Genomic DNA, 21,265 nt, shown 5'->3' with positions numbered 1-21,265 from the left:
TCTTCTCCAAGCTGAAAAGCCCTAGCCTTCTCAGCCTCTCTTCATAGGAAAGTCGTCCCATCCCCACTATCATTTTCGTCGCCCTTCGCTGTACCTTTTCCAATTCTACTATATCTTTTTTGAGATACGGAGACCAGTACTGAACACAATACTCCAGGTGCGGTCGCACCATGGAGCGATACAACGGCATTATAACATCCGCACACCTGGACTCCATACCCTTCCTAATAACACCCAACATTCTATTCGCTTTCCTAGCCGCAGCAGCACACTGAGCAGAAGGTTTCAGCGTATCATCGACGACGACACCCAGATCCCTTTCTTGATCCGTAACTCCTAACGCGGAACCTTGCAAGACGTAGCTATAATTCGGGTTCCTCTTACCCACATGCATCACTTTGCACTTGTCAACATTGAACTTCATCTGCCACTTGCACGCCCATTCTCCCAGTCTCGCAAGGTCCTCCTGTAATCGTTCACATTCCTCCTGCGACTTGACGACCCTGAATAATTTTGTGTCATCGGCGAATTTAATTACCTCACTAGTTATTCCCATCTCTAGGTCATTTATAAATACATTAAAAAGCAACGGACCCAGCACAGACCCCTGCGGGACCCCACTAACTACCCTCCTCCACTGAGAATACTGGCCACGCAATCCTACTCTCTGCTTCCTATCTTTCAACCAGTTCTTAATCCATAATAATACCCTACCTCCGATTCCATGACTCTGCAATTTCTTCAGGAGTCTTTCGTGCGGCACTTTGTCAAATGCCTTCTGAAAATCCAGATATACAATATCAACCGGCTCCCCATTGTCCACATGTTTGCTTACCCCCTCAAAAAAATGCATTAGATTGGTGAGGCAAGACTTCCCTTCACTAAATCCGTGCTGACTTTGTCTCATCAGTCCATGTTTTTGTATATGCTCTGCAAGTTTATTCTTAATAATAGCCTCCACCATCTTGCCCGGCACCGACGTCAGACTCACCGGTCTATAATTTCCCGGATCTCCTCTGGAACCCTTCTTAAAAATCGGAGTAACATTGGCTACCCTCCAGTCTTCCGGTACTACACTCGATTTTAGGGACAGATTGCATATTTCTAACAGTAGCTCCGCAAGTTCATTTTTTAGTTCTATTAATACTCTGGGATGAATACCATCAGGTCCCGGTGATTTACTACTCTTCAGCTTGCTGAACTGACCCATTACATCCTCCAAGGTTACAGAGAATTTGTTTAGTTTCTCCGACTCCCCCGCTTCAAATATTCTTTCCGGCACCGGTGTCCCCCCCAAATCCTCCTCGGTGAAGACCGAAGCAAAGAATTCATTTAATTTCTCCGCTACGGCTTTGTCCTCCTTGATCGCCCCTTTAACACCATTTTCGTCCAGCGGCCCAACCGACTCTTTGGCCGGTTTCCTGCTTTTAATGTATCAAAAAAAATTTTTACTATGTATTTTTGCTTCCAACGCTAATTTCTTCTCAAAGTCCTTTTTTGCCCTCCTTATCTCCGCTTTGCATTTGGCTTGGCATTCCTTATGATCTATCCTGTTCTCCGAGGACAAGCAGGCTGCTTGTTCTCACGACTGGGGTTGACGTCTGCGGCAGCCCCCACCAACCGGAAGAAGCTTCGCGGGACGGTCGGCACGCAGGGCACGCCCACCGCGCATGCGCGGCCGTCTTCCCGCCCGTGCGCGACCGCTCCCGCCAGTTCCTTTTTTTCCGCGCCTGGAGAGAGTCGTGCTTTGCCGCTCTCTCTACTTCAGCCGCCGGATTCTTGCGATCGCGTATACGCGGATCGCGCTTCGTTAATTTAATTTAATTTCCTTTTATTATCTTTTCTTTAAAAAAAAAAAAAAAAAAAAAAAGACTGCGCGTGTGGAGCACGCGCTCCCCTTTTTCCCTCGCTTCCAGCGGGGACGCCTCGTTGCGGCCTAGTGGCCGCTCGGTCGGCTGGTTTTTTCGTGGTGTGATTTTAGCCACCATTGCCGACTTTGACTTCGCCGACGCGATTTTTCCGTCGATGTCCTCGAAGGTCCCGAGTGGATTTAAAAAGTGTGGTCGCTGCGGCCGGCCGATCTCGCAGACCGACACCCACGCTTGGTGCCTCCAGTGCCTCGGGCCGGAGCACAATCTCAAGTCGTGCGCGCTGTGTCTCGGTCTCCGGAAACGGACTCAGGTTGCGAGGCAAGTTCTGCGGGACCGTCTTTTTGGAACTTGCGCCGGCCCCTCGACGTCGACCTCGACGGCATCGGTATCGAAGGCCGGATCTTCGGTACCGGTATCGATGCCCGAGACATCGGCACCGATGGCAGCGACCCCAGGAGAACAGGTCCCGTCGGCCCGCCGGTCCGCCGGTGAGAGTGGGGTTGAGAGGCCGCGTGGGCTGTCGGCCCCGGTCACTCCCTCAGCTCGTGAGCCACGGGACCGAACCCTGTCGGACCCGGTACCTCGAGACCGAGGGGGATCGACCTCCTCCTCCTCCATGCCCTCCGGCGCCGGTGACGTGCACCGGAAAAAAGACAAGAAGCGCCGTCACCGGGAGCCCTCGGTGCACCCTGAAGGGGAGTCGACGCCGAAGCGTCATCGCAGAGAGGAGAGATCTCCGTCGGTGGTGGAGGTACCGACGCGTCGGGGTTCCGGCACCTCGGTGCCGTCTCCTGGCCCCCAGCAGCTTCTGGCACCGACACCCTTACCTGGCCCCACCGCCTTTCCCGGCAGCGGGCCTGGACGAGTGCCTCAGAGCCATCCTTCCGGGGATCCTGGAAGGGCTGATGCGCCAGGCTGTGCCGGCGTCGGGGGTGCTTGCGCCCCCGGCGCCGATGACTGTGGCGCCGGCGAGCTCTAGCCCGGCGCCGGGGCTGTCGACACCGCCGCCGCTTGCGGTGCCGGTCTCGACCGCCACGCAGGTGGAGTCCCCGTCGACGTCGATGGAGGGAGCTCCGTCCCCGCCGGCGCGGGAGTCCACCGCTCGACGACACCGAGGCCTCGGTGCCTCGACGTCGAGCCGGGCCCGGTACCGGACTCAGCTACATGAGCTAATGTCCGATACCGAGGATGAGGACTCGTGGGGGGAAGAGGAAGACCCGAGATATTTCTCCTCAGAGGAGTCTACGGGCCTTCCCTCGGACCCCACGCCGTCACCGGAGAGGAAGCTCTCACCTCCTGAGAGTCTCTCCTTTGCCTCCTTTGTGCGGGATATGTCTATAAGCATTCCCTTTCCCGTGGTCTCTGTGGAAGAGCCGAGGGCCGAGATGCTCGAGGTCCTCGACTATCCATCACCACCTAGAGAGTCCTCCACGGTACCGCTGCACAATGTCCTGAAGGAGACGCTGCTTCGGAACTGGGTGCGACCACTAACTAACCCCACCATTCCCAAGAAAGCAGAGTCCCAGTACAGGATCCACTCTGACCCAGAGCTCATGCGGCCCCAGTTGCCCCATGACTCAGCGGTCGTGGATTCTGCTCTCAAGAGGGCACGGAGTTCGAGGGATACCGCCTCGGCGCCCCCGGGGCGGGAGTCTCGCACTCTGGACTCATTTGGGAGGAAGGCCTACCAATCCTCCATGCTCGTGACCCGCATCCAATCTTACCTGCTCTATATGAGCATCCACATGCGGACCAATGTGCAACAGCTGGCGGACCTGGTCGATAAGCTCCCGCCGGAGCAGTCCAGGCCATATCAGGAGGTGGTCAGGCAGCTGAAGGCGTGCAGAAAGTTCCTGTCCAGGGGGATTTTTGACACCTGTGACGTGGCATCTCGTGCTGCGGCCCAAGGTATAGTGATGCGCAGGCTCTCATGGCTGCGTGCCTCTGACCTGGACAACCGCACCCAGCAGAGACTGGCTGACGTCCCTTGCCGGGGGGATAATATTTTTGGCGAGAAGGTCGAGCAGATGGTTGACCAACTGCATCAGCGGGAAACCGCTCTCGACAAGCTCTCCCACCGGGCGCCTTCAGCACCCGCCCCCGCGGGCGGGCGTTTTTCCCGGGCTCGGCAGGCTGCACCCTATTCTTTTGCGAAGCGTAGGTACAACCAGCCGGCCCGAAGGCCTCGTCAGGCACAGGGACAGCCCCAGCGCGCTCGTTCCCGTCAACAGCGTGCGCCTAAGCAGCCCCCTGCGCCTCCACAGCAAAAGCCGGGGACGGGCTTTTGACTGGATCCACGGGAACATAGCCGCCCTACAAGTGTCCGTACCGGACGACCTGCCGGTCGGAGGGAGGTTGAAATTCTTTCACCAAAGGTGGCCTCTCATAACCTCCGACCAGTGGGTTCTCCAAATAGTGCGGTGCGGATACGCCCTGAATTTGACCTCCCTGCCTCCAAATTGTCCTCCGGGAGCTCAGTCTTTCAGCTCCCATCACAAGCAGGTACTTGCAGAGGAACTCTCCGCCCTTCTCAGCGCCAATGCGGTCGAGCCCGTACCACCCGGGCAGGAAGGGCAGGGATTCTATTCCAGGTACTTCCTTGTGGAAAAGAAAACAGGGGGGATGCGTCCCATCCTAGACCTGAGAGGCCTGAACAAATTCCTGGTCAAAGAAAAGTTCAGGATGCTTTCCTTGGGCACCCTTCTGCCAATGATTCAGAAAAACGATTGGCTATGTTCCCTGGATTTAAAGGACGCATACACTCACATCCCGATACTGCCAGCTCACAGACAGTATCTCAGATTCCGCCTGGGCGCACGGCACTTTCAGTATTGTGTGCTGCCCTTTGGGCTCGCCTCTGCCCCACGAGTGTTTACAAAGTGCCTCGTGGTGGTAGCGGCCTACCTACGCAAGCTGGGAGTGCACGTGTTCCCATATCTCGACGATTGGCTGGTCAAGAACACCTCGGAGGCAGGAGCCCTCCGGTCCATGCGGTGCACTATTCAACTTCTGGAGCTGCTGGGGTTTGTGATAAATTACCCAAAGTCCCATCTCCAGCCAACTCAGTCTCTGGAATTCATAGGAGCGCTGCTGAATTCCCAGACGGTTCGGGCCTACCTTCCCGAAGCGAGGGCCACCAATCTCTTGGCCCTGGCTTCGCAGACCAGAGCGTCTCAGCAGATCACAGCTCGGCAGATGTTGAGACTTCTGGGTCATATGGCCTCCACAGTTCATGTGACTCCCATGGCTCGTCTTCACATGAGATCTGCTCAATGGACCCTAGCTTCCCAGTGGTTCCAAGCCACCGGGAATCTAGAGGATGTCATCCGCCTCTCCACCAGTTGCCGCACTTCACTGCTCTGGTGGACCATACGGACCAATTTGACCCTGGGACGTCCATTCCAAATTCCGCAGCCCACGAAAGTGCTGACGACGGATGCATCCCGCCTGGGGTGGGGAGCCCATGTCGATGGGCTTCACACCCAGGGTCTGTGGTCCCTCCAGGAAAAGGATCTGCAGATCAACCTCCTGGAGCTCCGAGCGATCTGGAACGCACTGAAGGCTTTCAGAGATCGGCTGTCCTGCCAAATTATCCAAATTCGGACAGACAATCAGGTTGCAATGTATTACGTCAACAAGCAGGGGGGCACCGGATCTCGCCCCCTGTGTCAGGAAGCCGTCGGTATGTGGCGTTGGGCGTGTCGCTTCGGCATGCTTCTCCAAGCCACGTACCTGGCAGGCGTAAACAACAGTCTGGCCGACAGACTGAGCAGAGTCATGCAACCGCACGAGTGGTCGCTCCATTCCAGAGTGGTACGCAAGATCTTCCGAGAGTGGGGCACCCCCTCGGTGGATCTTTTCGCCTCTCAGACCAACCACAAGCTGCCTCTGTTCTGTTCCAGGCTTCAGACACACGGCAGGCTAGCGTCAGATGCCTTTCTCCTTCATTGGGGGACCGGCCTCCTGTATGCTTATCCTCCCATACCTTTGGTGGGGAAGACCTTACTGAAGCTCAAGCAAGACCGCGGCACCATGATTCTGATAGCGCCCTTTTGGCCCCGTCAGATCTGGTTCCCTCTTCTTCTGGAGTTGTCCTCCGAAGAACCGTGGAGATTGGAGTGTTTTCCGACTCTCATTTCGCAGAACGACGGAGCGTTGCTGCACCCCAACCTTCAATCCCTGGCTCTCACGGCCTGGATGTTGAGGGCGTAGACTTCGCTGCGTTGGGTCTGTCTGAGGGTGTCTCCCGGGTCTTGCTTGCCTCTAGGAAGGATTCCACTAAAAAGAGTTACTTTTTCAAGTGGAGGAGGTTTGTCGTTTGGTGTGAGAGCAAGGCCCTAGAACCTCGTTCTTGCCCTGCACAGAACCTGCTTGAATACCTTCTGCACTTATCAGAGTCTGGCCTCAAGACCAACTCAGTAAGGAATCACCTTAGTGCGATTAGTGCTTACCATTATCGTGTGGAAGGTAAAGCCATCTCTGGAGAGCCTTTAGTCGTTCGATTCATGAGAGGTTTGCTTTTGTCAAAGCCCCCTATCAAGCCTCCTACTGTGTCATGGGATCTCAACGTCGTCCTCACCCAGCTGATGAAACCTCCTTTTGAGCCACTGAATACCTGCCATCTGAAGTACTTGACCTGGAAGGTCATTTTCTTGGTGGCAGTTACTTCAGCTCGTAGGGTCAGTGAGCTTCAAGCCCTGGTAGCTCATGCTCCATATACCAAATTTCATCACAACAGAGTAGTGCTCCGCACCCACCCAAAGTTCCTGCCGAAGGTGGTGTCGGAGTTCCATCTTAACCAGTCAATTGTCTTGCCAACATTCTTCCCCAGGCCGCATACCCGCCCTGCTGAACGTCAGTTGCACACATTGGACTGCAAGAGAGCATTGGCCTTCTACTTGGAGCGGACACAGCCCAACAGACAGTCCGCCCAATTGTTTATTTCTTTCGACCCTAACAGGCTAGGGGTCGCTGTCGGGAAACGCACCATCTCCAATTGGCTAGCAGACTGCATTTCCTTCACTTACGCCCAGGCTGGGCTGACTCTTGAGGGTCATGTCACGGCTCATAGTGTCAGAGCCATGGCAGCGTCGGTGGCCCACTTGAAGTCAGCCACTATTGAAGAGATCTGCAAGGCTGCGACGTGGTCATCTGTCCACACATTCACATCTCATTACTGCCTCCAGCAGGATACCCGACGCGACAGTCAGTTCGGGCAGTCGGTGCTGCAGAATCTGTTTGGGGTGTAAATCCAACTCCACCCTCCAGGACCCGAATTTATTCTGGTCAGGCTGCACTCTCAGTTAGTTGTTCTTCGTAGGTCAATTTCTGTTGTTCCCTCGCCGTTGCGAGGTTCAATTGACCTGGGTTCTTGTTTTGAGTGAGCCTGAGAGCTAGGGATACCCCAGTCGTGAGAACAAGCAGCCTGCTTGTCCTCGGAGAAAGGGTATGATACATACCTGTAGCAGTTGTTCTCCGAGGACAGCAGGCTGATTGTTCTCACCTACCCTCCCTCCTCCCCTTTGGAGTTGTGTGTTTCATCTTTTGCTAGTCATTCAACTGGCGGGAGCGGTCGCGCACGGGCGGGAAGACGGCCGCGCATGCGCGGTGGGCGTGCCCTGCGTGCCGACCGTCCCGCGAAGCTTCTTCCGGTTGGTGGGGGCTGCCGCGGACGTCAACCCCAGTCGTGAGAACAATCAGCCTGCTGTCCTCGGAGAACAACTGCTACAGGTATGTATCATACCCTTTACTTTCAGTTGGTTCTCTTCTCCACTTTCTGAAGGATTGTTTTTTGGCTCTAATGATTTCCTTTATCTTACTGTTTAGCCACGCCGGCTGACGTTTAGTCTTTTTTCCCTTTTTTCTAATACGTGGAATATATTTGTCCTGAACCTCCAGGATGGTGTTTTTAAACAGCATCCACGCCTGATGCAAGTTTTTTACTCTGCGAGCTGCTCCTTTCAGTCTTTTTTTCACCATTTTTCTCATTTTGTCGTAATCACCTTTTCTATAGTTAAACGCTAGCGTACTTGATTTCCTAGTTTCACTTCCTTCAATGCCAATATCAAAACCGATCATATTATGATCACTGTTATCAAGCGGCCCTCGTATCGTTACCCCCTGCACTAGATCATGAGCACCACTAAGGACTAAGTCTAGTATTTTTCCTTCTCTTGTCGGCTCCTGAACTAGCTGTTCCATGAAGCTGTCCTTGATTTCATCAAGAAATCTTATGTCCCTTGCGTGTACTGCAGCATTTTGAATTAGGTGGAGCTGATGCAAACTCTTTGACAAGCTGGCAAGCAAGCCTATCCCTGCTTGACATCCAACTCGTATGGGTGACGATGAAACAGATTGCTATTTTTTATGAGGATTTTAGAGAGAGAAGGAATTAAGTAGCTGACTCCTGTAATTCTACCAAATTTGCCAAAGTTTAGAAGCAGTTAAAAAAGAAAAGAAAAAAATTTGCTAGAGATATAGCACGGAGAAGACTCTGCTGTCTGTCTTTTCAAGTTTGTAAGAGTACCTAGCTGATCTTGAAAGGAAACAGCCTCTGTTCCTTAGAGCTTACAGTCTAGTTTGATAGTATCTGCAGTCTGCTGAAAGGCTTCTCCCAACTGATTAGAATAGCACTGAACAGGATGTCAGGCTCTTAAAGAGCACTCAGTCTAAATATTTGAGAACTCATAATAAGAGAGATTAGAATCCTCCAGCATTCCAAAGTGCTATTGGGTGACGCAGTGCTATAGTGACACATAGAAGAGAGACAGTCTCTGAGCTTGCAATCTAGTTTGATTGTATTATAAGCTTGGGAAGAACAGGTGTGGAAATGGTTACATAAGGAAAGAAGGGATGGCAGGTGAGACCAATAGTTAGGGTTACCAAACATCTGGATTTACCCGGACATGTCCTCTTTTTAAGGACACCATGGGACGTCTGGGCGGGTTTTGCCAGCCTGCCCAAATGTCTGGGTGGGAAGGCAGGCGAACAAGTGGGCCTAAGGGTGTCCTCCCCTCCTGTACCTTATCTTCATGCCCTGGTGGTCTAGTGGCGTCTTCAGGGCAGGAAAGAGCCTACTCTTTCCTGCCTAGCGCTGCCGCAGACCTCTTGTTCCCGGTGCCGCTTCAAAATGGCTGCCAAAAGTTCAAGGCAGCCCCGCAAGACTTCCGCAGAAGTCTTGCGAGGTCACTGCTTGAACTCTTGGCAGCTATTTTGAAGCAGCAATGGGGGGGGGGGGGGAGCAAGAGGTCTGCAGCAGCGCTGGGCAGGAAAGTGGGGGCTCTTTCCTGCCCCAAAGAGGCCACTAGACCACCAGGCACGATAAGGTACAGGATGGGAGGGGATGTGGGTGGAGTGACCTATAAAAAAGGTGGGTGGAGGGATGCTGGAAAAAAGATTGGGGAGGGGACATACATGGGGGGAGAGGGAGGGAATCTGGCTTTCTTGGGGGAGTCAAGGTGACACTGCGGTTCAGAGGCGTGACAAGGGGCATGGAAGGGTGTGACAGAGGTATGCCAGGGGACGTAGCAGGGGGTGTGACAGGTGTCCTCTTTTTTATCACGGCAAATATGGTAATCCTACCTACAGTGGCACAAGTGCAGAGAGAGACAGGTCATTCGATGTTTATACCTATGATCTCCTATAGTCCACCAACTAAGCTAAGAGAGATTTCTTCATGAGGAGAGTAGCAACAGCTGCAGCTTCTTGTGTACCTGTAAAAGAGCAGGTGTCAGATCCCATCTCCACAGAGGGACAAAGGAAGGTAGGATTGGAGGACAGGAGACAAGCAGCAGGCAAAGGCAACACCCTATTCCTTGCTGAGAAGTGTTTGCAGCTGGTCTTGACAGATTCACTATCTGATGAATCAGTGGCGTAGCCAAGGGTGGGCCTGGGTGGGCCCACCCAGTAGCAGCACACTTATGGTGTCTGGCAGGGATCCCCAAGCCCCACCAGCCGAAAACTCCTGTCCCTCCTGCATACCAGCCTGCCCTCTGATGTATTCCCGCCTATGTGGAAACAGGAAGTTGCATCAGAGGGACGACTGTGGGGCCAACATGAGCATTGTGTATTAGTTGCTGCTCGCTGCCGGTGAAAATCGGCTATTTAAAAGGTATGCGGAGTAGGGGGGATGTTTGAGAGACCATATGGCGTGCAGGCAAGAGAGTGAGAGACCAAATCACTTGTAGGACAGGGCGGAGTTCTTCCCACCCATCTTGGGCCCAGGCCCACCCAAATGTAGGTGTCTGGCTACGCCCCTGTGATGAATCCTTAGAGGTGGGATTTGCATCAGAATCGTCAGATATTGAAAGTTTCCTGTTAGTGTGCTAAGTGATGAGGAGGTAAGAAGTGATACTGGCACTGCCAGAGTCCAGAGCAACCTATAACTAGAGAGTGAGCCTTTCATCTTCTCCGCCATCCTGAGCCCTAGATCCAGCAGCAGCAATAATAGCAGTACCTCCAGTGGAAATCTTTTTAAACCTCAAAGGAGATATTTTAAACTGCTTGAAGATTCATATACAGAATGGAATTACTGTGAGAAACTCATTAGTAGAGGCAGTGGCATAGCTAGGTGGTGACATAGGGGCCTGGGCCCCCCAAAATTTCATCTGGGTCCCTGATTTTGCTGTTGGGGGTCCCCAACCCCCGCCAGCTGAAGCTTTGTCCAGCGTCAGTCTCCGGCACCGCCGCATTGCCTGCCCTGCTCTCTCTTCCCCCTCATGTCCTGCACGCTCCTTTTAGTGAAATTGAGAGTTTCACTTAAAGGATTGTGCAGGACATGAGGAGGAAGAGAGAGCAGGGCAGGGAATGCGGTAGCGCCGGCGTTGGCGAAGGCTTCAGCTAGCGGAGGTTGGGGACTCCCGCTAGCCAAGGTATTTGCTGCTGTGGGGTGTGGCAGGGCAGTGGGGGGAGCGGTGAGGCAGTGGGGGGAGCGGCGAGGCGGTGGAGGGGTGGTGACGAGGCGGCAGAATAAAATGTGCCCCCCATCTCAAGCTCTGGCCCCCTCCCACAGCGAGGTCTGGCTACACCCCTGAGTAAAAGGTAGCTGATAGGCCATTTTACCAACAGTGGCATGAGGCATCATTTGCAAAAACAGCATCCTTTTTTAGTATAAGAGAGGGCACAGATCCTAGGCTGGGGACTCTATCAATGCAAAAGGCAGTGCCGTGAAAGCTACAGAAAAATGAAATTCATTGTTAAGCAGAGCTTCCAGCCTCTTTCCCTAGTTAGGTGGCTTGCCAATAGCCCCAATTCGTATCAGAGCAAGTCACAGTGGAGGAGACTGAATGATGTTTGGCAGCAATGTCACGAGGCAATCGATAAGCAGCATTGAAGGTGGTGACATGGTGCATCAGGAAAATGATTGCTCTTGATGATTAGCCCCTGCAGGTGATTGAGAACATAGGGCCTGATTTTCAGGCGGTGGCAGTCAGCATGTTTTAAACTGCTGACCACTGCAGGCTAAACTTGACCCAGGCTTTATCTAGACACTGACACTGAATATCACAGTCTTGCCTTGCTACTAGAAGTTATTCGGGTACGTGGCAATATTCAAAGCAGTACCAAGATAAATACCTAGATAAAGTTACAACAGCCTTTTTTACTACTACTACTACTACTACTTAACATTTCTAGAGCGCTACTAGGGTTACGCAGCGCTGTACAGATTAAGAAAAAAGGACAGTCCCTGCTCCAAGGAGCTTACAATCTAATGTCCTAACTTTCTCCTGGTCACTGCCCACTTAGCAGACTGAAAATTGCACTAACTGGGTAACTACCACCTCCACAGCATACAACAGAGAAGGGAGCATGGCCATAGGAGGTGCATGGATGGTCAGTGGCTATTCCTAAAATTTGCACTCAGTGTTATAGAATACCAGGGATGTGCACCCAAATTGGGCACTGTGTAAGTCCTGCCACCCAAATTTGGGCACTGAAATTGACACACAAAGCTATTCTATAATGGGCATTTATCTTTGAGTGTCCATTTAAGAATAGTATTGAATGCCAATTTTGTTCGGCGACAATTTTGAGCGCTATTTACTGAGGGGTCCTTTTTCTAAGATGCACTGCAAGATGGTCTGCGGTAGTATAGGCGCGTGTTTTGAGTGCACATGGATCCATTTTTCAGCATGCCTGTAAAAAATGCCTTTTTCAAATTTTTGCAGAAAACAGACGTGCGGCAAAATCAAAATTGGCACACGTCCATTTTGGGTATGAGACCTTACCTCCAGCCATTGACTTAGTGGTAATGTCTCACGCGTTAACTGGGCGGTAATGACCTACACACACCAAATGCCGGGTGGTAACTCCAAATTGGCATGCGTTGGGTGCACATAGACGCTTACGCAGCTTAATAAAAGGGCCCCTTAATCTAGTCCATTGTATAATAGCCTGTAAATCTGCAGGTTTACTGATGTATATAAAGGGACAGAAATTTGAAGCAATTCAACATACTTAATTGTTGTTCTAGTGCTGTAATATAATATAATCAATCTTCTACAAATTTCACAATATACAGAATAAGGATACGTATTTACTCCTCTGCAATAAGATCAGATTGCTGTGCACAAATACAATTATGTATCAGACTGAGCATTTTACATTGCTCAGTTGTGTATTTATTTGTCCACAGATAATATCATCAAAAGAATATTCAATATTGTGAAGTTTACCTGGGTCCTTTTTTTGGCAACACTGGACAGTTTTACCGCATGGCTCAATTCCATCTCCAGAGAGCACATTGATATCTCCACTGTGCTGAGAATAGAACGATGTATGTTGACCAGGGAAATAAAAAAGGTAAACATATTTGCTCCAACCCTAATTCTGTGTGCAATATTCATAAGGTAAATTCTGTTCTTTTTAACTGACCTTATACTGCTAAAATTTCCAATGTGTACATTGGTAGAAGCAGCTGATAAATTGTTTGACTTATAGAATTGGTGCTCAGCATGTCTAAATGGAGATGCCAAGTTAGAGAATTTCCCCATAAGTTTGTACCTGAGGCAGTGGAGGGCTAGGTGACTTGTCCAAGATTGCATAATATAAGAACATACGAATAGCCATAATGGGTTAGACCAGGGGTAGGCAACTCCGGTCCTCGTGAGCCGTAGGCAGGTCAGGTTTTCAGGATATCCACATGAATATGCAGGAGATAGATTTGCAAGCACTGCCTCCATGGTATGCAAATCTATCTCCTGCATACTCATTGTGGATATCCTGAAAACCTGACCTGCCTGCGGCTCTCGAGGACCAGAGTTGCCTACCCCTGGGTTAGACCAATGGCCCATCCAACCCAGTATCCTGCTTCCAGCAGTGGCAAATCCAGGTCACAGGTACCTGGCAGAAACCCAATTAGTAGCACCATTTCATGCTACCATTTCATGGCTTCCCCCATGTCCATCTCAATAACAGATTATGGTCTTTTCTTCCAGGAACTTGTCCAAACCTTTTTAAAACCTAAGAACAAGCCCAATTGGTTATTCCTCCACTTATGTGCATAGAGTCTTCACTAGCAAGGTGGCCTCTTATTAACCGCTATCCCCCGGATCTATATATGGTGCCCAAATCTGGGTGCACTGCCAGGATTTGCGCACAACTTAATTGGCTAATGAGCTATCAATAATTGGATGGTAACAACAAATTATTGATGTTAATTAGCACCAATTAGGATATGCACGTGCATATGGCTCATGCTATTCTATAACACTGAGCACCTAAATCCTTTGGCATGCAACCCTACAGGGCGTGTGGCCATGGGAGGGGCACTGGCAGGTCATGGGCGTTCCAAAAAGTTGTGTGTGGTGTTACAGAATAATGGGTTATTGGGCATGAGGATCTACAGCAGCTTTCAGCAGATGTAAATCTGGCACCCCAGAGTTGGGCATGAAATCTGGCACTATGAGCTATTCTATAAAGGATGTGTGCCCTTTTTAGAACAGTGCTTAGCGCCAAAATTTTCCGCTGCCCATTTTTGAGCGCCATTTATAGAATTCTCCTCTAACTGAAGAAATAACAACAAATTGTAACAGAAACAAGAGCTTTCTACTGCTATATTCTTCCTGCCTAATTTATCCTTTATTCCTTCTCAGGGCAATGTTCCAACTCGTGAGAGCATCCACATGTATTATCAGAACCATATGATGAATCTCTCGAGGGAGTCGGGGCTGGACAGGATTGATGAGGAAGCCGGTCCTGCTTCGGGTTTACAGAATGGGGATAGGACAGTGCCAAGTCAAAGAATGGATAGCTTGGATTCTGCAGCTTCTCATGACAGTATCTCAAGGTAGAATGTTTAAATTCAGTATGTTATAAAAAAAATAACATTAATAAAAAATATACTATAGTACCGCTCCCACTGGATTACAGGTTGATTTAGTGTTAACCTTAGTCAGACATGCAGGTTTTGAGAGCTGTTGCTGTCTCTGAGAACATTTTCAGTTTTAAATGCATTGGTTTTATTTTTATGATTATGTATGGAAGATATATAGATGTACTACTGCTTATACTACTTATTATTTCTGAAAGGCTACCAGACATATATAGCACTGTACAGGTATATGTAAAAGAGGAAACCCTTGTTCCACATAGCTTACAGTCTAATCAAGATAAATATATGAGAGCTAGGAAAATGTATTTAATATAAAGAAGGGGCTTAGTTGTAAATGCAACCTCAGAAAGGTAAGAACTTCATGCTTGCTATTTTACCAGTCAGCAGCCACAGATCAGACATTCAGTTACTGTGAAAAACTGAATTGACTGATTTAAAATGATTTAAAATAGACAAACATTTAATGGAAAACCATATATAAATCTCATTATGATACTCATTGGCCCCTACAGAAAGCAATTTTATAAACCCTTTTTTGCACGTAAAATGCTGATTTGCATGCATGAAGGACTCTTTTAAAATTAGGGGAGGGGGTGACCATATAACTCCCGCATTAACTGGGGCATTTAATGAATGGGTGGAGGAGGGGCGCCTGCCTGATCGGTTAAACCTGGCTCAAATCATAATGTTGCCCAAACCTAACCGAGACCCGTTGTTAGCATCTTCTTATAGGCCTATCTCGTTGCTAAATAATGAAGTGAAGTTATTTGCAAAGATATTAGCTAATCGGTTGAACAAAGTGTTGCCCAGGCTAGTCCATGCAGCGCAGGTAGGTTTTATACAAGACCGGTCTGTTACTAAGAACCTACGGAGTATCTTAACGGCTTTAGAAAAACTTCGGCAAGACCCGGAACCGGCTATTTTGATCAGCTTTGATGCCGAAAAGGCCTTTGACCGGGTGGAGTGGGCTTTTTTGTTCTCCATCTTGGATAATTACGGTTTCCATGGTTGGTTTGTGCAAGCGATTAAGGCGCTATATTCTTCACCTCGGGCCAGAATAATGGTGAATGGGGGGAGATCTGAGGACTTTGAGATTAACAGGGGGACCAGGCAAGGCTGCCCTTTATCCCCGTTGCTGTTTGCTCTTTATTTAGACCCCATGATCAGAGACATCCAGGATTGTCTAGCCATTAGTGGAGTAAGGATAGGTCGGCAGGAGTTTAAAATCGCAGCATTCGCTGATGATTTATTGGTCATAATCACAAACCCGCGACCATCCTTGGAAGACTTACTAGATCTTTTTCACGAATTTGGAGATTATTCAGGCTTTAAATTGAACCTGGATAAATCAGAGGCCATAGCAGTAACATCGGACACTCGTCATTTGTGGGCTGAGGGATTCCCTTTAAAATGGGTGGAAGGCGCATTTCGATACTTGGGGATCCTTCTGACAGCTAACCCTGCAGAGATATATAAACTAAATGTCAACAAGCTGTTAGAGCAGACAGAAAGGCAATTGGATGTCTGGAATGTATTGATGATGCCTTTGGGAGGCCGCATTAGTCTCATCCGGATGGTGATACTACCTAGATGGCTGTATGTATTGCAAATATTACCGTTGCGGCTTCTTAAAAAGGACATTAGGCAATTTTATAAGATTGTGATGAGATTTTGCTGGGCAAAAAAGAAGGCAAAACTTAAGTTGCAGTTTTTGATGGGAAATTGGAGTCAGGGAGGTTTCGGCCTACCCCATCTACGGTATTATAACATGGCCTGTCTTTTGAGGGCGCTGAGAGATTGGATCTTTGGGTCTAATCTACATGTGCCACGTGAGTTAGAAGAGGCCTTTTTTCAGCCCTTTAATTTAATCGCATTGTTGCATTCCAGAAGACAGATGATACCAAAAGCCTTTGGACATAGCATTTTATTAATGCCCTTCTGGGACGCATGGCAATTTCTAGGGAGAAGCTTAGGGGGAGACCCGAAGATATCGGAATTAATAACGATTAAAGGGAATCCAGAATTCTTACCGGGACTTGAAAATCCGGTGTTTCAGCAATGGGAATCCAGAGGATATTGTAAGCTAAATAATATATTAGACACCTCAGGGAAAATTAAACCCTTAGACCAATTAATATCACGTGCGGAACAGAGATGGGGGAATGTATTTGCATATAATCAGATCCGTCATTATGTTAAGTCCTTGGGTATGGAGAATCTAGAGTTCAATCTAGGGGAAAAGGTACAGGCTTTTTATGATGAGATTTCGCCTGAGACTCCATCTATTTCGGGCATTCACAGAAAATTATGGATCTTGATTCCGAGAGAAGGGCTGGCTCAGCTTCGGCAGAGATGGGAAGCAGATTTAGGATTAGATTTAACCCGTTGGGATATTGACAGACAAATTAAGGGGATTCCTAAATTAATTACGGGTGCCCGGTATAGGGAATGTGCTTTTAGGACACTTCATAGGGCATATTTTACACAAACACAACTGTTCCGGGCAGGAGGGATTCACTCACCAGTGTGTTTGAAATGTGGACAGCACGAAAACACATTTTACCATGCCTTTTGGGAATGTGTCAAGACACAGAGATTTTGGCAAAGAGTAGTGGAATTTCTGTCTTATATATTATCAACACGGATAACAGGCACCCCCTGTCAGTTAATTTTAGACTGTTTGGGGTCATTCGGGGGTTTGTCAGCAGTTAAGATACTTCTGTGCCGTAAGCTGAGTTTAGTAGCCAGGAAATGCATACTACAGGTCTGGGTGTCAGAGAGTCCACCAGAATACTGGCATTGGCGTAACCAAGCACATCAATTGATGGCCTGGGAAGCGCGTGAGGCAAGAGGATCTTACAAACGTAAAAAGCGCTTCCTTAGTATTTGGGGCCCACTCTTGGGGACTCTAACACAGAAAGGTAGAAGCCATATTCTTAATAAGTTGTGAATCTGCTGGGACACCACACAACATAAGAAAGAATATCATGCTGCTTACAACCACACACACATAAGACCATACATGTGATTCCTACGATAGGTAGGATAGGAGGGGACGGAGGGGTGGGGAGGGGAGGTAGGAGGGTGGGCGGATAAGGGGGTTAAGTATGTTTAATGGCAAATGACAACATAACAATACTCGTCCAAGGGATATGTTGGGGATCTGTTTAATGTGGGGCACAAGGGTATGGTGACTCGTTTGTTTGGGAGTGCTCCACATTTAAAAGGAAGATACATAACATTGAGGTAACGGACTGGGGCTATTCCTAATAACGATGCATGATGTTTCTTATATTTGACTCCGTTGAATATAGTTCAAGTTTGATTTTTGTATATTTCATAGTGAAGATACCAAATTTGTATGGTTTACCATAAAACTGCTGGCAAGGTACAATCAATGGAGTAGGGGGGAGAAACAAAAATGTTAAAACTTAAGGATGGAATGTACCTGAGGGGTTCTATTGTAGAGAATCAAATGTACCGGAGAATTTTTGCTGACTTATGGTGCATGTATGTCATTGTTGTTGTCATTAATAAAAAATTGTTGAACTTTAAAATTAGGGGAGGAGTTTAGGCGGATCATGGGTGAAATTGCAATATGCATGTGCATTTTATAAAATACATGTGTATGCACAAACTTGACGCGCCTGCTCCCACAATCTAGGCACTATTTCTACAGGATTTATGTTATTTTTAAAAATAAATATCCATGTGGAAAAACTATATATAAAAAAAGAACTAATATATTAATGAAGAAATTGAGGGGGGGGAAAGGCCTCAGAAAACCGTGGCCATTTATGGGGGTCTTTTGCTAAGCCACGGTAGCATTGTTAGCTTATGGTAGAAATCAGCTGGCGGTAAACACTGAGATGCCTATTGTATTCCTATGGGCATCTTGGCATTTACTGCCAGCTGATTTCTACCATTAGCTAAAAACACTTCCGTAGCTTAGTAGAAGACCCCCTATTGAAAAATTATGTCTTACCTGATAATTTTCTTTCCTTTAGCTGCAGCAGATGAATCCAGAGACTTGTGGGTTGTGACCATCTACCAGCAGGTGGAGATAGAGAGTGCTCAACTGCACTGTCTTATAAGATGGAATGCTCCTTAGTCAGTCAATATTGCTCATCACAAAGCAGAAGGAAACATAATTATAACATTTCTCCTTCCCTATAGAGAAACTTGATAAACCTGTAAACCGATCACAACAGTGCCACTAAAATTAAAAATACAGCAACACAATCCAACAGAGAGAAACAACTGATAGAAACCACCACAAAAAAATAATAGGGTGGGCCTCTGGATTCATCTGCTGCAACTAAGGGAAAGAAAATTACCAGGTAAGACATAATTTTTCCATCCCTTAGTGTCAGCAGCAGATGAATCCAGAGACTTGTGGGATGTAACAAAGCAGTTTGAAAGTAGGGCGGGAACCCGAAGCTCCCAAAGATAGCACCGTTACTCCAAAAGATGCATCCGATTGAGAAGGGGTGTCCAACAAATAGTGTCTGGAGAATATATACAAGAAGACCATGACACCGCAACACACATGCCCACCTGGAAAAACCGATGCACTACCGCCCAGAACACTGCTAGAGCCCAGGCAGAAGGTGACCAGCACCCAGCCAGAAGTGGTTTACCTGCAAGAAAAGATGTGGATGACCCAGCCTCCTTGACCCAGCAGGCCAGCATGGATGTGGAAACCATGTTACCTTGAATAGACCCAAGCCAGGAGGAACCGAAAAACTGACCAACAGCTCTCAGTGGTTATTTCCAAAAGTGTAGCAGTACATGCCTAACAACTGGCAAGCAGAAAGAATCAAAGGTAAATGGAGATGAAAGGCTGAAACCACTTGAAGTAGAAAGAAATGGGCAATAACTCACTGGCACCCCAACACAAGACATCTGTAGGTCAGATTTCCCAAACCATGCTTGGACTGATTCCCGGATCTGTAATTAAAACTATGCTGCCCTGGACGATAACACGTAGTATCGTAAAAAGAAGGGCTAGCATGAACCCAATGGAACAGACACCAGAGCCATTCCCAAGAAGAAAGCGAGTGTGAGATCTGCCCCCAACCTTGCTAAATCCTCAGCAAATAGCTTGCCCAAAAAAAAGAGATTTAAGCCATCCACTGTGCCATGGAGCAATGGCCACTGAGAGGCAAAGCATAGCAAACAACAGGCCGTGACCTCCAAAAACATCTACTTAGATAATGTCTGAAGCAAGTCATACAAGCAATTCGGCAAAAGTGCTAGTCGCAGCTCCAGATCTGACAAGTCAGGAAGTGGCAACTGGTGGAATCCTGGAACAAATCTGAAATCAGCTGCCTGCAGCAAAAGTGCTCCCTAGCAGCATAGGAGGCACAGAGAGCCGGCTGGCAGGAAAAAGAGAACTGCTGAATTGTCCACGGAGGGCAACAATGAAACAACCAGCCATGGCTGAGTTTGAGTAGAAGAGACCAAGTGAGATGAAGGTCAACAACTGATAAGGAAACACAGAAGTGGTCTGAAGTGAAACCTGGCCCAAGGAAGAATGTTCAAGATCGAGCCCATTACACCAGAACTGGAATATCTCCTTAGACCCCAAGCCCTAGGAGAGAAAGTAGAACCTGAGTAGAGTGCTAATCTTCAGCAGAAGAGGCACAGAAAGAAAGGCTATCTCTAAGGCTATGTCGAATAACACTCCTCAGCCCTCCAAAGGATGAGTAGAAAAACCAACTCCCGGAAAAAAAGAGAAGAAAATAACATCCCACTAGAATGAAACCGACAAACTCTAATGAAAGAAAGAGTCGCAAATCAGCAAGTCGGCAGGAATGGAAGAGCCTGCAATGTATCCTTGCCCAGACCTGTAAAAAAGGTCTCTGAAAAGTGGAAAGGTTGAATGACCTGACCATAAATTGATAATGGCCTTCAAGGAGTGACAGCACAAAAATCATCTGAGCAAAGGTGAAAGAGGAATAGGAAAGTGCATTCCTATAGATCCAGGGAGATTAGAGATGCTCCTGCTACACTAACACTAGTACAGCCTGCAGTGTGCCCCTCATGAAATAGGAACCCTTAACCCTCTGTAGACTCTGAAGACTCTGTATAGCCTGATGGAAGAAAGACCACATATCAGGAACTAACAAGGAAAAAAGAAAATCTCTCATGTCCCAGCTTCAACTAGGGACAGCTTCCATAGTGTCTAAACAAAGCAGCGTTTGCAAGGTGGCATGAACTATCTGAAATGGGGCTGCAGCTAGCTTGGATATTCCAAGAGAAAATCTTCAGTGGCATGGGCAAACTCCTTTGAGCAATCCAGCTAAATATGTCCAACACCCATTGGCTTAGACCTCGTGGAATGTGGAGAGAAGTCCTGCTTATATGAAACCCAAAGGGCAAACTGAGACTTCATCATCAGGAGGTATGGTAGACAAAGAGTTGTAAGCCTAATCCATCCAGAATAGAAGACCAGCGGTGCACTAGTTGAAGCAAGAACCCTGAAAGGAATTTGTGCCAGGTCTGAAGCACATGGCCCCATGACACAAAAGAGGATTTGAAAGTATCTCGAAGTTTGTCCTCATACAGCCTCTGAGGCATGGATTTTCTAGGCCGCTAACCAACTGGTCTAGATCTACTTTGAAAAAAAATATACCCCAAAAAGGGGGGAGGGGCACCTTGACACAGGCAGAGATCATCTAAAGTGGCTGCAAAGCCTAAACTATCTGCACGCTGAAAGAGTCAAGAAATGGCCGACACGCTGTGCACTATAGCAGGCTGACACAGCTGTATAGTGGAGCAAACTAGTGTGGCCAAGAGCCAAAGCTATAAAGAGTTGCCAAATCTGCCTGTGTGCACAATAGAGCCAAAATAATATAAAGCTGCAGTGGGACACAACCCAGCAACCGCTGGATCTCGAAGCTCAGTCTCAGCTGGTTGTATTAACCAGGAAACTGTTCTTCCACCATGAAGCAGTTCTGTAAAAAATACTACCTGCAGAAAAAGTGCTCCATTGCAAGAGAAGTCACAGGCTATCCAGTGCCAGGGTACCATACCTGACACCCTGGAGACTAGGAGAGAC

At 48.4% G+C, this 21,265-nt stretch overlaps 1 protein-coding gene across 1 annotated transcript in view; it reads left to right on the top strand.

Annotated features, from left to right (window-relative positions):
• The window catches only part of PIEZO2 (piezo type mechanosensitive ion channel component 2), a 556,315-nt gene that overhangs the window by 415,398 nt on the left and 119,652 nt on the right, over positions 1–21,265 (top strand). The window contains exons 35-36 of the mRNA XM_030186524.1: positions 12,505–12,671; positions 13,964–14,157. Of these exons, the coding sequence (XP_030042384.1) occupies positions 12,505–12,671; positions 13,964–14,157 (361 nt within the window). The remainder of the gene's footprint in view (positions 1–12,504; positions 12,672–13,963; positions 14,158–21,265) is intronic.

Source organism: Microcaecilia unicolor, chromosome 1, assembly GCF_901765095.1.
Source record: "Microcaecilia unicolor chromosome 1, aMicUni1.1, whole genome shotgun sequence".
NCBI lineage: Eukaryota > Metazoa > Chordata > Amphibia > Gymnophiona > Siphonopidae > Microcaecilia > Microcaecilia unicolor.
This window is presented reverse-complemented; position numbering and strand designations above follow the sequence as displayed.